Raw genomic sequence first — 19,870 nt, 5'->3', positions numbered from 1 at the left:
TATATAAGAAAGATCTATACACTAAAGCTAGGCCACTGGTACGGTCCTACGTAGTATATGCATGAGATTACTACACGAAGATTGAGAGAAAGATATCTCGATTCGCAAGTTCTTTACATCAGAAAAAAAAATAGGCCTAGCGGATTTAGCATCATCATCAGCGAGAGAAGTCGCAGTCCCACACTGCCATTTTCCCTTCAAATTAAGGAATTATACTACGAATTAAGACGACCCAAGTAGCAGATGGTAGATTTCTATTTGGGTACCTCACCAGCAATTAGGGGGCAGATTTCAAGTCATGTAGTGGTATGACTTCATAATCATGATTAATTCATTTATACATTTTTTCTTTTCTAAATTTTAATCTTCGCACTTCGTGCCTCGCTCGGCTTGCGTTGTTGCAGCGAAGGGAATGATACGATGCACGCTGCGCTGTGCATGCATTTATGGAACGGTAGTTCAATATCTTATGAAGTCAGCAACGGTCAACTGCACTCTGTCAATGTCATAACAAACGCCTATAAACGTTAAAGCCCGGCCGTCGAGTCTCACACACTATGCGATCCGGTGCCGTGCAATATTTCAAGAAATCGCATTTTGTATTCCAGAAAGTTCCAAGACCAAGGCAAGAAGTATTTTTTTAAATTTAAGTTAGAGCAAGAAGTTTCTATGATTGGAGTTCCAACACAGCCACAGGCAACAAATTTATTCAAGCAGCTGTTCATTTCTAAGTATATAGAAGCACGAAAGAAAGAACGGCAGTTAAGACCTTTTTGATGTCCGCCTTCGAAGCCGCCAGTTTCAGTGAAGAAATCCGAGGAGTGAAATCTTGCGAATATACATTTGGATCAAATTTCCATCTTATATCAATAAACAAACAGAAATTTGTACGCATGACAGGACATCAATAACCAAGCACTATTATTACACTGAGATATTTGCCCAGATTATATCAATTTACCTCTTTAGGCCTACATGTACATTGTAATTAGTGGAAAAAGTAAGAATTAGACCTTTACTGAAACCAGATTTTGACACTTCTCTGGTCATTTGCGGCAAATGAAAATGTCAAATGTGGTCGATGGAGTATTGCTATTCATTATTGTATATGCCAGATGAGTGCCTGCACATGCCCAGTCGAGGAAATTTGAGTCATATTTCAGGACATAGTTTATTTTTGCATCACAATAGCATATTTCCCTGTAGCTATAGCTGTGGAGTCATGCGGGAATCATTTGTCTACACAATTGCAAGAGATGTTGAGCAAAGTGCATGCCTGACATACTTTCTGCTGGCGGCTTCGAAGCTTGTTCAAAGGATTTTGTTTGCTGTTACTCCATCTCATTTAAAAAGAGTGTGCAGGCATACACATGATTGATATAGTTACTAACAAGTTATTTAGGAAAAGTAAAATCATATTATTTTTACTTTGTGACAAGCCTTAAGTTGTGGTTGGAGTAAAGTCTAGACTAAAGACAAAGTAAAGACAGTCCAAATTGGCTTCAAGTTGCAGCCGACAATGATGTCATTACATTCATGTTACATTACAATTTTGAATTGAATTTGTTTTTGTTACTAGACTGAATTTCGATTTCAGTAGTCCTACCACTATTCTGAACTCTGATCCATAATATTTTTTTAGTTTGAATATCCATATCAAATTTTATTACAATTAATTTGAAATTCGGATCGCATACATGTTGTAGATGGGCATAACGTTTTAACGTGATCCATGTCCATGGCATGATGATGTTATAGAATAACATTGTTATTGTTATGTGATGATAAGACCTATCTCACATATTCAATAATATATCAATTCATAATCAATACTTCATCCATACTTCTACAGGAAGTATAACAAGAAATCATATGTTTACCAACTCCAACCTTTCTTATGAAAGTATTACTCATTCTTCCAGCTAAACTTCTGACGCACACATTTTTTATGGGTTTCTTCTTCACTACATTTCATGTTCTCCCTAAATGGCAGGTCAACTCCCCAATTCAGAGTAAATTTATGATGTACAGATTGTTTTGGTCAAGCGTCCAAGGTTGACCATGGACCTAGTCCATGGGTTGACCAACACCTGTTTGGTTGTAAAGAGTCTGGACTAGACCAATATAAAAGGGGTTCACTTCTGAACCAAAGCATATTACTTTAGAGATTGTTCCAGCATACAGATAGATTAGAGGTTGGAGCTTAGAGCTACAGAAAAGTATACTACATTAGTTTGCAGCATTTATATTATCTTCATCTTCAGAGTATAGTCACCATCAGACTTAACTCATGTTCCTGTATTATTTGTTATCATTGTCATCATCAAGTAATCATCTTTAAAGAGAAATTCCAGTAGTTGCAGTAAACACTGATTTCATGAGAAAGTCTGTAAAACTTTGTGAAATCTAGAAATCTAGGCCTAAAAATGTTCAGACTGAAGATCCCCAACACAGATAAGCGCACGTGGGACAGTGTATAATTATTGCTTTGAATGTCGGGCCCGACGCTCTATCCGAATCCTGTGCTTATTTGCTGATTTCTCGGCAATTACACAATTTCTTCCAGAATCCTTTGGCACATACGTTTTATTTATACAAACAGACACTTTGGTGGTCATTTCATTGGATTCTGTACGAACTCATTTTGATATCATTACCAAAACTATCATTTACCTTTGATTAATAAATGTATATATATAAACTGTACATCCTGCATCCATTTGTCTTATTTAAGTCTAGTTGAAAGTAAAGGAGCATTAGATCCAACCCCCAAGACAACATGGTGGAGAACCCATATTTCAACCAGCAATTAGTAAATAACTGCATAGATAATACTGGTGATCATGTCATACATACATGACAAGAGATGGAGGATTGCTTCGAAGACTCCTAATATTATACCAACTGCCTCTACCTCTTCCCGAATCAAGTTTGGCATTGAAGTTTTATTCTAAGGAGCAGGACAAAAAGGATGAAAATTGAGGGCAATGGATACCCTCAATGACGCCGAATCAGACAGTGATCATGGAAAGGACAGGTCGATGTACCGTCAAGGCGGAAAAGCAGACGGAAGAAACAGATGGACGAACAAGGATAGTAACATAAACAACAAGGAAAGTAACATAAACAACAACAAAGACACGATACAACACAGCAATGGCATAACGGACATCGGTAACGACAAAGACGATGTATATAGACTGATATGAACTTGGAGATGGCAGAGAGACTGCAACCATTTATGACTTCAATAAACTTAACCATGTTAAGACTGAGCAGAATGAAGACCATTAGCACTGTGCTCGGACAGAGGACAATTTCTAATTCTGTTGATGTTTCATGTTCATGTTTGATATTTCTTTTGCTTCTAAATTTACTTCTGATATTTGGATGGCTCTGGTAAGTCAGACCACTTTTCGTACTATTTTGTGATAATGCATACTTTTATGTTCGAAGAAAATATGTATGCTATTTTTCACTTACTTAAAGATATTTCCAGTTGTATGAAGTGATGGAATTTCAACATGATGTTTGTTAGCATATTTGTGTATATTAGAAAGTAAAATTAATAACTGATTCTCTATACATCGCTATGAATTAATGCAATTATAAGTACTTGTATCATACATGTAGTTCAATTACGACTGGTTTTAGTATTGATGATTTTTCTTTCATACAGTGTATGTAGCTTCTTTACTCAATACAAGGTTTTATCAAATATGTTCGGAGAGAACATAAATCAAAGTGATGAAGGATTTACAAGAGAGATTAGCTTGAACTCCCAATTTGGGGGAAATATTAATGCATTGATGAAAATAATGCTAACACGTATTAAAAGTTTGAATTATAATTCAGGACAAAATTACATTACGGTATTATCAAATGAAATGTTGCTAATCAGTAACTTTATATTTATTTCAGTCGAATCTATATACTGTAATATCAAATGTATGCAACACTGTAGGTCATAGGCGGCGGAAGCGGGGGGACGGGGGACGTGTCCCCCCCTAAATTTGAGGAGGGGGGACGGTCCCCCCCCTAAATTTGTTGTTGATGACCTTTTTTTTTTTTTTTTTCTTTTTTGGTTGTCCCCTCCTAACATTTTTGGCTTCCGCCGCCAATGCTGTAGGTACACCTACCCGAACCATTGGCAAGGGTAACAAATACTTGCTTTCAAAAACTAGTGACAAACTGTCACTTTTTGGTAAAAAAAGCATACTCTATAGTGACTAAACTTACTATCGAACACAGACTCACTCCTTCCCCTTTCTTGTAAACATCTCAAAATTGGTGATTTGAAGCCGGTTTGCACTACCCCATACCAATGAATTTACCTCCTAATCCAATGGCGAATTTCGCGCGGGGCATGTACATGTAGCCTTTGGGTAATTTTGCTTATATTCTCTCGAAATATAATGTTAGTGCATAATTTTTGGCATGTCAATAGACAACTTTAATGATCCATCTGATGCCTTGCTATGGGGCTGGGCCATTCTACAGAGGACTTCAAAACTAATTTTCTTGCCTCAGTTTCCCCTAAGACCACAACTTTTTTTTATTTGTCTTCATCAGTATCTCATGTTTATATATCCACATTGTCGTCTCGTTTTTGTTTTATATTTCATTTTGTTATAATTCTTATAATTTTGTCTTGTTGTGTGTGTTATCTTGTTCTTTTTATCTGTTACCAGCAAGTCTCTTTAGGCAAATAGCAACTATTGCGTCTCTCTCTCTCCCTCCCTCCTCTCTCCTTAGGAAGATTGATTATAAAAGCTATGCTTTTGAGTGAATCTCCTATTTCCACAGATCCTTTTTTCTATTTACAGTGCATATGTACATGTATAAATTATGTCTACAAAATGTACCATATTATGTAAATACCTGTGTTAATCTTCATTGATGTTATGGAATGTAATTCAAATGACAATTATTCATATTGTAAATGTTTCCTATAAATGTAAGATAATAATTTGCATGTTCTTTATGTTCTGTTGGAAATAAATCTGAATCTGAATTTATTCTTTACAACCATGACAGTTGAATTTTCTCAATGTAAAAAAGTCTTTATAAAGAGTGTGTCAAACCTAGTTCATAATAATAAGCTATAAGATGATACATCATTTTCTTGCTACAGAAAGGAAGGCGCAACCATGGATTTTCTCTTGAACAGGACATCCCGAACCACTCGCCTCAGCATGTCCATCGAAGCAGGTGAGAACCTCTGCCATTCCCACTCGATCAACATACTTGGCCCGTCGGCCTCCCAGCCTCTCTCTGTCCAGACTGTGAGGGCGAACAGTGGCTCCGCTCCTTCGACGCTCTACAATGCAGCCTTTGCCAGGAAGCTGGGATGGTCCCACATTGCGTGTGCTGCCCTCTGCATCCTCTTGGGCATCGTGACGCTCATCTTGAGGTGCCAAGTGGCCTGGTTGGGTTCCCCGCTCTGGTCAGGATTAGCGGTAAGTGGCCGGGCCATGCATTGGCAAATTATTTTTTGTTGGGGGGGGAGCTTGAGAATAATGTGTACAATTTTTGAAAAAGACGATAGGAAACTAAATAAAATTTGTCCCCTCCTTGGCATAAGGTGGGGGAACAGTATGAGTCGTATGATGATTTGTTTTTTTTTTGGGGGGGAGCTGTAACATTTTTCTTTTGGAAAAGTGGGCCCTCCCACTTCAGTAGTCCGGTAGTTCATTCATTCATTATTAAAGTAATGTATGATTTCTGGTGGGAAGAGTGTAAATGTGTTGAAGTAGTAGACTGATGTGCTGGGAAATGATTTTTCTTCAAGTCATAATTGTGTTCTACTTGGTACTTGACATATTTTATAGTTTTCAGTTCTTTCATTGTAAATATATTAAGCTTCGGTGTCTGTTGTGCAACAAATCTAGGCATCAAATTCAGTTTTCTTTTTTTTCTCTCTTTTTTTTTGGGGGGGAGGGGATCGAAGGGGGTACATTTGAAGGCCACTTTAAATGAGGGCACCTTTAAAAAGCTTTCTATTTTAAAGTTAAATTCAATATATGTTACGACTATACCAACCTTCAACTTCATGGTTGCAGCAATAAATAGATAATGAAATATAATTATGTAATTTTGTACATGTTTTTACCAGTATATTATTCAGGTATATTAGTGAGTGGGTGCGAAAATTGGTTATTTTGTACCCTTCCATTTTCCTTTTCCACAGTTCTTAAACTGGTAACATTTTACTTTTTCAATTTTTCTGTTTCCACAGTTTTTCCTTGTTGCTGGGATATTTGGCATTGCAGCAGGCCCAAATGACACATGCACTGTAAGTGATCGCTGTTAATGTATATTGATAAGGCTTTAAATTGTAGCCTACGCTTTTAGAATTTGGACGAAGGAGTGAATTATCAGAGGCAACAGATACATTTTGTCACTACCTGTGTCTATCTGCCTCTTTAATTACCAAAACGTTTTTTTTATAATCATTTATCCAAATATGCTCATGAATGCATGTCAATAGGTCTACATGACGAAAATCTTGCTTTGAAGAGCAGTATACCCCAGTTTCCCTTATCATCAAATCTCTTCTCCCAATACAACAAACCCTATTGCCCTCAGGCATGAAATCTAAGTATAGAAACACCTGTTTCTTGACCTCGGTCCGAAGATAATACACCCCAGCATCAACGGTCACAGCAGGGGGCCACACACGATGGATTGCAATGTGTGTAGTTCTGGTGAGTGCATGGAGTTCCATGTATACACGCGTTGATAGAAACTTTTTTTCTTCCTTTCTTTCTCTCTCCCTCTCTCTCTTCCTTCCTTCCTTTCTTTCGTTAAGACTGTATCATTGCGCGAGTGAACGGCATGCATCCCATATTTTCTTGCTGGACGGACGGAAACTATATGGGATGCATCACGGTCCTTGCATGCTAAGCATACCGTAATTTTTATTCCGCTTACTTTCCTTATTTCGAGGTCGATTTTCTTCATTCGAAATTGAGAATGGACTAGTATTGGATGTCTGAATGTAATATGCCTTTGAAAACGTGATTAATATCGATTACAATAATTTCATTCCGAAGATCCTTCTACAGGCAGACAAGTCTTACGTAATAGCACAGCTGTTATTTATCATTTCGTCCTTGGCTCAACGCTCGTTTAGCTGGCCCGTGGTGGTGAATTGAGACAAGGGGATTACCTGGCCAAGATGGGTTATCGGGGTTGGAACGGTCGAGAATCAAACAGAAAATTTTGTAATGACAATTACATATATATATATGTGCATTTATTGTGGGGGATGAAAAATGAAATATTGGTATGTAACTTTGTTTGGTAACAATCATTGAATGAATGAACATAATAATTGAGTTGAAACTGTATATCATCCCTAAATAAGATAATACAGTGTATGTGTGAATTGATTTGTGTTTAATTTGGTCTATCCCTCATAACCCTTCCAGCAGTGTCATAAAACTTCTTCAATCTGCTGTGTTCTCTCATTACCAAATTGAGTGCATGTTCTAAGTCCATGATAATTTATTCTCAAATATAATAGGAAAAGCAAAATTACTTTTCATGTGTGTCCAATTAGGATTTTGTTCAGTTTAATTTTGGGCACTTGGTGGAATTCCAGGATATGAAATAGGCCTACACACAAGACAGGCTCATGTCTAGGCAACCGTTTATCATGTTAACTCAATTTGACCAAGAGATGGACTTCCATTCTCTTAATTCAATTCAAATAAAAAAAAATAAGTACAGAATAGAGAAATAGCAAGGTACAACAATGAAAAGGCAAGCAAATGTAAGATAAAACAAGGGAATAAACAGATACATGGCAATAATAAAATACAATATAATTTGATTTGGGTTGTTGTATAAAACTTAAGTATTTGTGGAGACAACCACCCTGTAGTAAGTCTCATTAAAACTACAATACAGCATTTAATGCTAATTTAAGTGATATAATATAAAATTTGGGAATTGAAAGGATTTAATATCTGTACTACAAAACATTATGAAAGATTTCTGCCTAAATGAGACAGAAAATCGTGTACAACTCTTGAACGCACACACAGGTCACGGAGTGACCCTGAGTGCAAACAGCTGACTGTGTTACAACTTAGGGGTGATACATTTTCTAAATAGGGGTGATCAAACTCACTGGAGGGACTTTAATTCACTTATAACAAAGAAATGTGTACTACAGTACTCCTGTTGAATGCTCTGATGAAAATTATATGAGTTTCACATTCATTTAAACGGGAGGACAAGATTATTGTATATATCGAGTGCATTATGCATAAATCATACTACCATTGCGACCCCTGCCCGGCCGATGGTTCAGGCATGACGATCCTGAGTGACGTCACCGATAGAGACCTCAAATGCCAGGAGAGCCTATTCGACAACTAACTTCATCTAAAAAACACGTATTGATCTAACATCCAATGGGGTAATGGCTTTCATTTTCGTGAAATATACACTCCATTCTTCAATAAATCTTTCACCCCGTCGTTAACTGCCCGTTCATTCTCGAGCAATGGGGGAATGAATACAGAGTGTCTCAAAGTTTGTGTGAAAAAAGGTGCATTTTCCATAGAACTTCTGCCAAAAAGCAATGCGCAAGGGAAAGATTAGCCCCAAAACACGAATAGATGAGTTAATCAAATGGAATGAATCATGAAAATCAGTGAAATATACTTTCTCCTGTACTCATTACTGAATACCCCGACTTGAGACGATTAATTTTTCCCCCTCTCCATCAACTTTTAAGAAAAAGGGTGCATATTTTCATAAAAATATAATGTGTTATATCGACGGACGCCCGTGCGTACGAGCAGGAGGAAGCCAAATGTCTCGTATTTTTCATAATGCAAGTTAAAAACACATTTAACCGGACCAACCCATCACATAATAAGCCAGTTCGTAGTTCCTTTCTGCGCATGATCAAAAGATTCTACGCATGATCAGAAGAAGGTCATTTGTACTAAAGTGACATGGCGTTTTAAAATCTAATGAGATAAGCACCAACTTTGATGTCTTGATTATTCATATATTCTTTTGAATTGTCGTTTTCATTTACATCCACAAAAAACGACAATACTTCCACGAACGACTGGTATTTCACAGTTTGCAAAGTACATTGTGCAACATGCTAAGATATGCATTCAAAGAAGTTATGCAACAAATGCCTTCATTAAGTGTTCATTTGTGTGCTATTCTAGTCACCTGGTCTATTCAATTTCTTCATCCTGCTATGTAAGGCAAGCTTACGTAATATCTTGCTTTGAAATCTGCCTATCATAATGAAAGAAATGAAAGGTCATTTGACCAAAATTGTCCATGAAGTAATTACGAACTGGTCTATCACACCATATTGTTTCATTTGTTTTCTTGAAGGTGGTCTCGTTCATGGTGATGTCGGTGATGTCATCCATAGTGGCCTTTGTGATGTTGATTGCGATGCTGGTCGCTGCTAGTACGGAGTACGCATTCTGCAGACATACCTGTAATGCTGCCTACTGCACTACTGTTTGCAACGGACAGGTGAGTGTAGTGGACGATGTTTACATCTCCCAGTTAGAGCTCTTTGTTGACTTTGTTTACATTTTTATTTGTAGTTGTTTATGTGTATACATACATGTACATATATATCCAAAGCAACTGTAGCTGCGCTAGCGCCATGAGCGACTGGACGGTGTGTGCGCTCTAGAAGACATCACCATTAGTTCTAGAACAATTTTTGACGAAAGACCTTTCCATTTCTTTCAGTTGGGTTGGATACTTCATTGTAATTTTCTAAAAGAAGATGTTTAGTATAAAGCTTTCCTGGTTTACATGAACAAGTCTGTAATATTCAACTTTGTTCTTGTCGCGATTGTCGGTTGATAAGGCTATATGCTCTTTTTTGTTGGCCCCTCATTCTCATAAATATGTTTTTCTGTATGTTGTGACAATGTATTACTTATGTATGTTCATGTTTTTATTGAGAATGTAAATACACTGTAAATGTTAATTTATGATTGGGAAATCTATCACCTTGTCCACTTTGAATTAATTTGCATAAAATCAATATAGCTGCTCAGAATGTTGTTTTGTGGGTTACATGTAGGAACATTAAGTAGTTGAGGACTTTCGATTTGTTGAACAAGGTTTAGTGGTTGGTATAATTTGCATATAATATTGCCATGTTTCAATCATTCATGTATCCAGGCTGGTAGGATCTCAGTGGATGTTCTCGTTGCGATTGTTGGTCTGATAGAGTGCATCATCTCCATCATGTCTATTTCTGTCTCCTGTCGACGTACGCAGGCCTCCGTGTCCACACAAACTGTGGTAAGTCTCTTCACTGTAATGCCACTTTCACATCAAATCGATTACTGACTATTGGTTAGTGGAGTCGGTTTTAAATAGGGGCTTGGTGCGATTTTGCCCCCCCCCCCCCCCCATGCCCAAACGAGCCCCTGAAAATCCTCATTCACAGGAATTCACTGGAATCCCAACCATGGCATAATTTCCTTCAGCAAGAAATTTATCCACATTGTGCTGCACTCAACCCAGACGAGGTGAATGGATACCCGATAGGAAGAATGCTTGAGCGCCTAGGCAGCCCAGCTAAAGCTGGGGTAATAATAATAGTAGGGCCTGTTGGGAGAACAGTTTTCAGAACTGAAGTGGCTTCCCTGGGTAAATATATTATTACTATATTTTATATTATAATGTTCAATCTTATACAATGGATGATTTCACGTTCAGTTTGACCTTTTGGTGTTGGTGTTGGGTCAATCTTTACACGATTATAACGCTAAACATAAAATCAAGATGGTCCCGTAAAGTCACTCACTAGTTGTTGAGATGTCAGTAATGTAATCTGAATCAGTTTTCCAAACTATGAATAAGTTTTGGAGCAAGGGGAAGCAGTCCAAATTTTAACACCAAGGCCAACACCGGACTTGAAATCACCCAATGATGCAGATTTAGGCAGTAGGTTGTGAAAAGTAGCCCCCAGATATTTAAAAAAAAATCATATTTTTACCTTGTTTCATTAGTGTGACTGTGATAAGACATTGATCAGCTTTTGACATCTTGTATCTCACTTTTTTCTAATTATACAAAATTTCAGGACTGCTAAGTATACCATTCTATTTCAGAGTTATCACGCAAATGCATATGTGTCAATCGGTATTCTTGGTTGGGGAGGGTGATTGACACAAATGTTCTTGTGGATGGGGATCTTTCAACATTACCCCTACTAAAATCACAAGTTAGGACATTTGGGAGTGGTTGATATGCGTGGTGTTCTTTGAAATTCCTTCATTGTTGCAGTGTAGTGTACTTTTTTTAAACTTCAATTTGTGTTACAAGTAAGCCTATTCTGAATTCACATGAAAGAAAAAATGGCAAAAAATTGTCTGGACCATGTACAAAGGGATCTTGCACCGGACTTTCAGATTTCTTTCTCATTTCTTTTTCTGCTTTCTTGCTTGGGGTTGCTTGAAAGAAGTTTGTTATTTTGGAATACTTTTTGCGCGTTGCATCCATTTTTAGCCTCAGATATGTCCGCGATATAATCAATAATTTGCTCAAGAGCTTTTACATGTTTTATGACCAGCGCGTTTTGTTAGATATGTGCAAAGAGAAATTCTTGGTAGCTTGTTAATTTTGCGCATTGGAATTTGGTTACAATAACTTTTTATGACAGCGATGCCTGGCGATTTACTTATTTTACATAACAAAAATGAAGTGATATTCAAAAGGGTTGTAGATTAAATGGGACAAACATCATTCACTTGGATGTGGGGAGGAGTAAATCTGAGAAAAGTAAACGGTACTTTTTAAAGATCTATCCCTCTGGGATTTACATCCATGGGGTTTTCCCCATTTATCTTGCCACCCTTTTACTCCCGTTTATTTTCCACCCTTTTGAATTAATTGATTTATTACAATTTATTTATTCACCACTGGTGGGATGGAACACCCTATCATCAAAAGTTGTTTTTCGTCAGGGTCCTTTTATATCATGTGTTGAAAAATATCATATACATAAACATTTCATTCTTTTTCATCTTGAACCTCCACCCATCTGTTTAAAAGTCTTGGAAAAGAATGTTTTTATTTAATAATAATATACACGAATTGCGAGGGAAACAAACTGATTGATGGCATACTATAATCATCACTATAATCATCATGATCAAACTTTTCATTTTTTCATCATCATTATTATAATTTTTCTACCCTAAATTATTGGGGGGATGATAATATAGGCCATCCCCCCACTTGAAATATTGGGGGGATATATCCCCCCATCCCCCCCCCCCTGTGATTGACACCCATGCGTAAATGGCAACCTTCTTTTGCCGAGGAAGAATTGTCTACAGAAATAGGTTAACTGTCTTCATACACAGTTGCTACAATTATTTCTTAAAATGGTCTATAATTTAGAATGATTTATTTATTAAGTTTCGAGATCTATACAAGGTTTTACCACCCGATGAAAAGGTTGCTAGAAGTCTAGAGAATACTTGGCTGGTACAAAAGCATCATACTGCTTTAACCCTAAATCTTCCCGGGTATTTTGATTCTTGTCATTCCGGGGGAAAGGGGGGGGCATTATGGCCCCCCTTAAGATCTCACCTGAATTAATTATGCTAATTTATTCATGAAATCATACTTTTTGCTCTGATTCACTAAATAACGCTCCTAGAATGCTATTTTTGGCGAAAATATTTTTCATAGCATTCCTAACAATGAATGAAAACAAATTTTTGTTACCAAGACTGATCTCTTATATTTTTTATTTTTTTTTAAATTTCTTATGTTTTTTTTTTTGATGGAAATCGTTCCAGACTTATTTCTGATCATAAACCATACACCTCGCCATGTATTATTGCACAAGCCTCATTGGAAGGGTAGTATATTTTTCTAGTCGCATGACTCGAAGAACACCGGCTTTTCGGGTATATGCGCCTTCATGATGAAGCCAGTATTCCAGCTTTTCGGTTCAAAGAGTTAAAGTTTAACTCTTCTACCTGAACAGTAAAGTAACCGAGTCTTTTCTGCCATTAGGTACAGCATTTTTTCCCATCATCTGGTGGTCGGGTGACAATTTACACTTCTGGACAGAATGCGAGCTTGATGACCAATGAGCAACAGCAGCAGCAAAATCATGCTAACTTGCCATGTAAGTTTTTTTTATTCCGATTACCGATTACCATGGAAAGAAAAGCCCCCCACCCCTTTCCACTAAGAAATAATAATTGAGAATTAAAAGATGATGATAGAATTAGATGAATAAAGTAATAGAAAGATAAATATTGAAATTAATAATAAATATCTATTTATTTAATATTTGTGGAGCGTTGTGGCCCAGTGGATTAGTCTTCGGACTTTGAAACAGAGGGTCCTGGGTTCGAATCCCAGCCATGGCGTAATTTCCTTCAGCAAGAAACTGATCCACGATGTGCTGCACTCGACCCAGGTGAGGTAAATGGGTACCGGTAGGAAGTAATTCCTTAAGAAGCTGTGTGCGCTATGAACGCCTAGCTTAGCCGGGTAATATAGGAGCGCCTTGAGCACCTAACAAGGTGGAAATGTGCGCAATATAAATATCCTATATTATTATTATCTATGAATACCAAAAATGATAGAATAAATTTGATAAACTAGAATTAATTGATAGATATAAAATAATAATATTAAAGATAGACAAATAAATGAATATATAAGTAAATAGATTAAAAAGAATGATAACCCAAAAATGAAGGCTGCAACCTTATTTTAGAACAATCGGCATTTTGAATATTTTTTTGAATATTTGTATTAAGAAGTAAAGTCATGGTGATGGTTGTTAAGAATAAATGTTAATGAATTCTAGTCATTTAAAAATTGCAGACTATTTGAGGTGTAGTACTTGAGCAAAATTTAGCTGCAAGACCCCTCATTTCATTATTTACTGGTTTCTCAAGTAAAGTCAAAATTTGTCAAAGATGGTGTAATGTTATCAGTTAAGAGATAAATCTTGACAAGATTGATTGGTTTGTTCGTTCTTTACACAGGGTTTGGGGTAATTTTGCCCTAAAATTGCTCACCAAAAGGGCCCCAGAAATAAATTCCCTATTCACTGTACTGCAATAATAAAGCTGTTCCAATGATCCAGATTATGCAGTAGTGCATGGAAGTAGCCCCTCCCCCTCAAAAAGAAATTTAAAAAATAAATAAATAGAATTATAGTAATAAAATGAATGAATGAATGAATGAATAAATAAATGAATTTTAAAAAAATTTAAAAAGAAAATTTTGCCTGCAGAGTCAGCCTATGCAGCCATCTGTTGTCTCTTGATATTGACCTTGATAAAGACATGGCTTTAAGAAGTGTTTTCAAACTTGGGTTTTGTCTCTACCACAATGTCATTGTAGTGCATGTGTACGACCAACCGTCGGTGTACCCTGTGACCCTTCCCGGTAGCATCATGACGTACCCAGAGGATCACAGCCTGCCTTTCCACGCCACAGCCCAAGCCCAACCAACCACCCACCCGCCTCTGCATACCAACGTGGACACTCTTCCTTCGACTGCACCTGTTGTAGGGATGTCTCATCAGGCCCCATATCCCTCAGGTACTTTTCCTAGCTGTTTGCATGGTAAAAGAAGCAATCGATTGATCAAGAAGAGTGCATTTTTTTTTAATGGAACCCTTTGATTTTTTTAAAACCAAAATTCTTTCTTGTAGAGAATTAAAAGTATTGTTTTCTCCATTCATTGGACTCATTAGTACTGGTTGATATTTGATTTCAATGTTCGTCGATTATCACCGGCAAATTATCGCCAATAACATGATATAAAAATCTTAAAATTCATTACATACGTTCATTATGAGCTGCAATTCTGCGAGAGCAGGGAAGAGAGAAGTGAAAGTAAGGCTTCCGTCAGTGCCTGTCCATGACAAGTGGGTACCAACTTACAAAGATCTAAGATAGTACAAAGCAATACAGAAATATATATCATACAAATAATGAATGTTTATGAGTGCAATGGACGGAATACTTCATGAGCTGAAAGATGAATGGATCATTATTTTGTCTTTCACCGAATGAAGTAATCTGTCGATTGCACAAATGAAAGAACATTCATTATTTGGTTTATATGACACCTGAAAATTGATATTTTTTTTTCATGTGAAATTTATGAATTTCGATGCAAAACATGCTCATGCAGTGCCAGTTCGGTCTGTTGATTGTTATATCATTACAACATGCGTATTGATGTGTCTATGAGCTGCAGTCTTGGTGCACGTGTGCAATAGACAAAATCGTAAGGATCCAAAATTGCACGATGAATGGATCCAAAATTGCACGGTTGATGACGTCATTGCAAATGGGCTGAATGAACGATATCAAACAACCAATCAAATCACAAGGATCTATCTAGGTGTCATATAAATATGTGTATTTAAATCTGCAGTGAAGAGGTGAATCTGTAGTTGAGATCGATGGTGAGAATTTGCACTGCGCAAAAGCCACAACTTTTCTAGCTAAATAAAACATGAATTGGTACATATTAAGCAAAATTTATTTCTATTGTATTTTCCAGAAATTTGTGCCAGGCGGCACATCCCATTTTAACCCAAGAGCCAGGAGGTAATTTGGCTTACCATGCGGCTATGCCCGGCTTGGCTAAAAAAAATATATATATATAAGATGACCTCTAGATTTCATTTTATGTGTGGACTTAATTTCTTCTTGTTTTTTCCTGTACCTCTTGCCACTGCTGGGCCGGGGGCCCTTGACTGCTTTCTTGGAACCTTTCTTGGCAATTTCACCTGTTGGAGCCACCATGATGAATGAAGTAAGCTGGTCTGTGAAGAATGTGCCGAAGCCCGTGCACCGATCAGATATTCCATTGCTAATCTTGTTTTGTCTTTATAAACCATGTATGTATTTTCCTTCTTTTTTTTTCTTTCTTTTTTCTTTCTTTTTTTGCAGCTGGAGACATTGTTTATCCAGTTGGCCATGGGGAAGTCCTCTCACAAGAGGGAGTTGCCTTGCCTCCGTACTCTGTGGTGCAGCAGGATGACACCAACACCGAGAGGTCACCACCACCCCCATTCACATCTTACATTATACCAGACACCGAGCTTACACCGGAAGGCACCATGGCATATCCTTATGGAACCTCTGTGTATTCGTCCCTTCCACCACCTTACCAAGCCAGCAGGGAGTTTCAGAATGTGTAAGGTGTCACTGAGAGTGTACCTTCCAGGCATGTTTAGACTCTACATTCAAAAACCCACAAACACTTGACACCAAGGTTACACCATATTGCATCTTGTACCACAACCAAATGGTACCTCTATGCATCCATCCCCACCACCACAATAGCTATTGAACCTGCGGGTGATTCTGTAATCCATGAGTTTAGCATTCAAAACCTACACAACACTCAACTAACACCAAGGTTACACCAGATTGCACCTGGTGGTACCAAACGGTGCTTCTGTGCATACATTCCTAGCTATTAAAATGAAAGATGATTCTGTGGTCCATTTTTGTGAATGAGATTGAACATTACACATTGAATACTGATTGCCTCAAGTGAGATGTGTCGTAATTCTTGCTATATGGACAATAACCAAAAGATCCCAGGGGCCTGTTGCAGAAAGACTTGCAATCGAACACAACTAAAAAAATCTTGCATAATTTGATTTTCAGTCAATGAAGCACCCGTATTCGGGACTTGTTCTTGGTAGTTTGACTTGCGTTTAAAAGCAACTCTTTCTGCAACAGGCCCCAGATGTAGCACATGGTGTGAAATTTCAATTCATTTTGTGCACTGAACTATAAATCCTGCTTCTTGTTTTATAGTGATGTAGGACCCAACAACTTCCGTTCTACGCGTACTGTAGCTAGGACTAGGCCCGGGGGGGGGTCACTTCCATTTACGAGTGGATACCATGCGCGACCATGAGATCTCAAAAAGCACCCTAAACACATATTTTTCATATTCTGAATATGCACCCCTTATCAAGTATTTGCGTGTGAAACCCTACCCTTAACAAGTATTGGAAACAAAACGATACAAAAATTGGCAAGTACATGCAGCGATATTTCAAACACTGTCCTCGGTTTTACCTACATCATATTGGGTTTAGTACAGCCCAACTCGCACAAATCGTACTCTAAACACGTCGTAGTGTTGACTCCTGGGCAAAGAGTACATCCTTTTAGTCTTGATTTCTATACCCTTGCAAATTTGACCCAAAACACGTAGCTTACCTAGCGAAATAGATACCTTTTTTTTCATTATTTTAGTGTTTTTTACACCCTGATTAAGTTTCGTACGTAACGTGCCCTATCTTGAAAAAGATCCTTTTTACATGTTTTTTTGGTCGTGCATGGTATCCACTCGTCATTGTAAGTGGCCCTCCAGGGGACTAGGCTGGTCGCATCTGTGCTTTCACCGTTTTCCGTCTCTTCTTACATTTCGAGGAGGAATCATTGTAAAACCTGCTACTTGTTATCCCTCTCGTTGTATACTATTTTTACCTTCAAGCTACCAGAAGTTACTGGGTCACACCAGTACACAACATGAACTACATCCAGGAACTATTGGTTATTGTCAATAGCAAAGAATTCTGTCGTCATATAAAAAAGGGCCAGTCCTTTTGATTTCAGTTCATAATGGGGACTTTTTTTTAATTACAGAATCAATGGCATATTCTTTATACCTCATCCATGACAGATACAGAATCTCTCGCCTGACCATAATTCTTGGCATTTTGTGTACAACATTAAGAGTTACAAGTAATCGTAGATTGATTATACCTTTTTGTGCTTCAGGGCACAGATGTGATGTACACTATGCAGTGGACATACTGTTCAGTCTAGCGTACATGTAGGTGCTTGCATTCCAATTTAATCAGCTTTAATATCAAAATCAAAATTGTATTTCGTGTTTATATTTGAGGAAAGAATTTATTACCCTTTTCAATTAATGATCATTCCAGAAATCTATTTAGAAGTATTCATGCTAGAAATACCAAAGGAAATATGACAGATGTGGTTCTCAACAGTATTCTCTCAATGTAATGGTATTTAGATATATTCTTTAATCTAAAGGATAATTTGTAACAAAATCATGTCAATTTACACGGTTTTATGTGCAATACATATTGATTAAGGTTTCAGTGCAACATTTGGTAAAAGAGATAAAGCATTTTTATAAACTGTAAGATTTTTAATTGCTTTTTAACATTGTTGTTCTTGTTGTTTTATTCAACAATTTGTAATTCTTTAGAATTCAATCTGATTTATTTGAAATGTGGTTTATGCTATCAAACTTCTTTCGAAACCCCCCAAAAAACGAGGATCATTTTATAAAAGAACTTGCAAGATTATTCATTTGACAAAGCCTTTTCCTTATTTGATAATCCTGTAGCAACAGTCAGATAAAAAAATGGTCATCAAAATCAATCAGTTGTCAGATCTGACAACTTGTTTTGTTGATGAAATGCCCCTAGGGGAGTGTTTCATGAACTTTTGTTGTTTTATATGTTGTCAGATGTGACAATTTTACTTCCGAGGTATATGTGTCTGACTGTTACTACGGTAACTGTTGGATAAAACAGACTTTAGTACACTCATCATCATGCGAGCACAGTTTCACAAGGCAGATGGAACCAATAATGTATTTACAGGGTATAATAGCAATGTTGATCACTGTAGTATGATATTGTGTGGTTTATGTAACAAGGAAACAAAACAGATTATATACATGTATGTGTATGATAATCATAGATTATATACATCGTTGCCTTCCAGCACAAAGGCCATTAGCACGTACTGTTCACTGCACGCTAAAACAGCCTTTGTGCGGGAAGGCGACGTGCAGTGCGCGCTAACGGCCTTTGTGCGGGAAGGCACACAGAGGCTTGTATGAGTCATTCAAATGTGATACATGCCAGTATTTATATCCATGAAGCTCTTGTCAAGTCAGTTATATAGTACTAGTTTTCTATAAACCCAAAGTAACATTGATAGTACTAGTATAAAGAACAAGACTATCCTATGTAATATAAAAAAAAACAATTGCAATGTTAGTGTTTATTTGTGCATTAAACAGGAATTCCTCCCTGACAAAGATTTTATTGTAAAAATAACAGAAAAAAAGTCATAAATATTGGTGAAAATTTGAGGAAAATCCATGAAATATTTTAAGTCATTAACATATCTTTTTTGGTAACGTCATATACAAACAGCTTCCCATGAATCATGAATTCTATAAAATCAATGAAATGTAATTTTCTCTGAAAAAAATGAAAATGGGTTTTATTTTACCTTCATTATATCAACAAACAAATAATTTCACACCCAATCTTGAAAGAAGAAAGTCTTTTAGTCATCATGAACCTTAGAAAAATTGAAAATTATGCATTTTATATTACATGACATATGAGGCAGCTGCTCATATACATATGTCATCACAAGTAAAAAAAAAAAAAAAAGATTCAGACAACTTGATCTTTAATGAATTTTCCTCAGGCCTTCACCAATATTTTTTTTCAGCTATTTTTTACAACTTCCCCTTTTATAGATAAGATTGTTATTGTTTGTGTATTGCGGATTTCAAATATTTTTAAGAGAAATATTACACTGCATATTTTATTGTTTGTGCATGTACTTCTTGCCATGTAGGATCAATGGTGCTTATAAAAAAGGTATTACTCAACAGGAGATGTTTACCATTCAATGTGGCTGATTTAAAATTCAAGTGTATTTCTCACGTAGTATTTATTTTTGTGGTTTGTGCTCATGCACACTTATTAAATGATGTAGATTCTGTACAATAGAAATTATATATAATTATATAGTTATATATTTCTATTTGTAGTTTATG

General features: G+C 36.8%; 1 protein-coding gene across 3 annotated transcripts; it reads left to right on the top strand.

Moving 5' to 3' along the window:
• Positions 1-144: 144 nt before the first annotated feature.
• On the top strand, positions 145-19,099 carry LOC121416249. 3 transcript variants are annotated; one of them, XM_041609774.1, is made up of 8 exons: positions 145-246; positions 5,135-5,459; positions 6,239-6,295; positions 9,376-9,522; positions 10,189-10,311; positions 13,045-13,159; positions 14,395-14,595; positions 15,958-19,099. In XM_041609774.1, the coding sequence occupies exons 2-8, from the start codon at positions 5,151-5,153 to the stop codon at positions 16,209-16,211; spliced, it is 1,206 nt and encodes a 401-aa protein (XP_041465708.1). In that variant the 5' UTR covers positions 145-246; positions 5,135-5,150; the 3' UTR covers positions 16,212-19,099. The 3 variants fall into 3 exon arrangements, with proteins under 3 accessions (XP_041465708.1, XP_041465715.1, XP_041465701.1); XM_041609781.1 differs by having other exon boundaries at positions 145-306; positions 15,961-19,099; XM_041609767.1 differs by having other exon boundaries at positions 145-306.
• Positions 19,100-19,870: the final 771 nt, after the last annotated feature.

The sequence above is a fragment of the Lytechinus variegatus genome, chromosome 1, assembly GCF_018143015.1.
Source record: "Lytechinus variegatus isolate NC3 chromosome 1, Lvar_3.0, whole genome shotgun sequence".
In the NCBI taxonomy this organism is placed as follows: domain Eukaryota; kingdom Metazoa; phylum Echinodermata; class Echinoidea; order Temnopleuroida; family Toxopneustidae; genus Lytechinus; species Lytechinus variegatus.
Note: the sequence above shows the minus strand (reverse complement) of the source record. Positions and strands in the feature narration are given on the sequence as shown.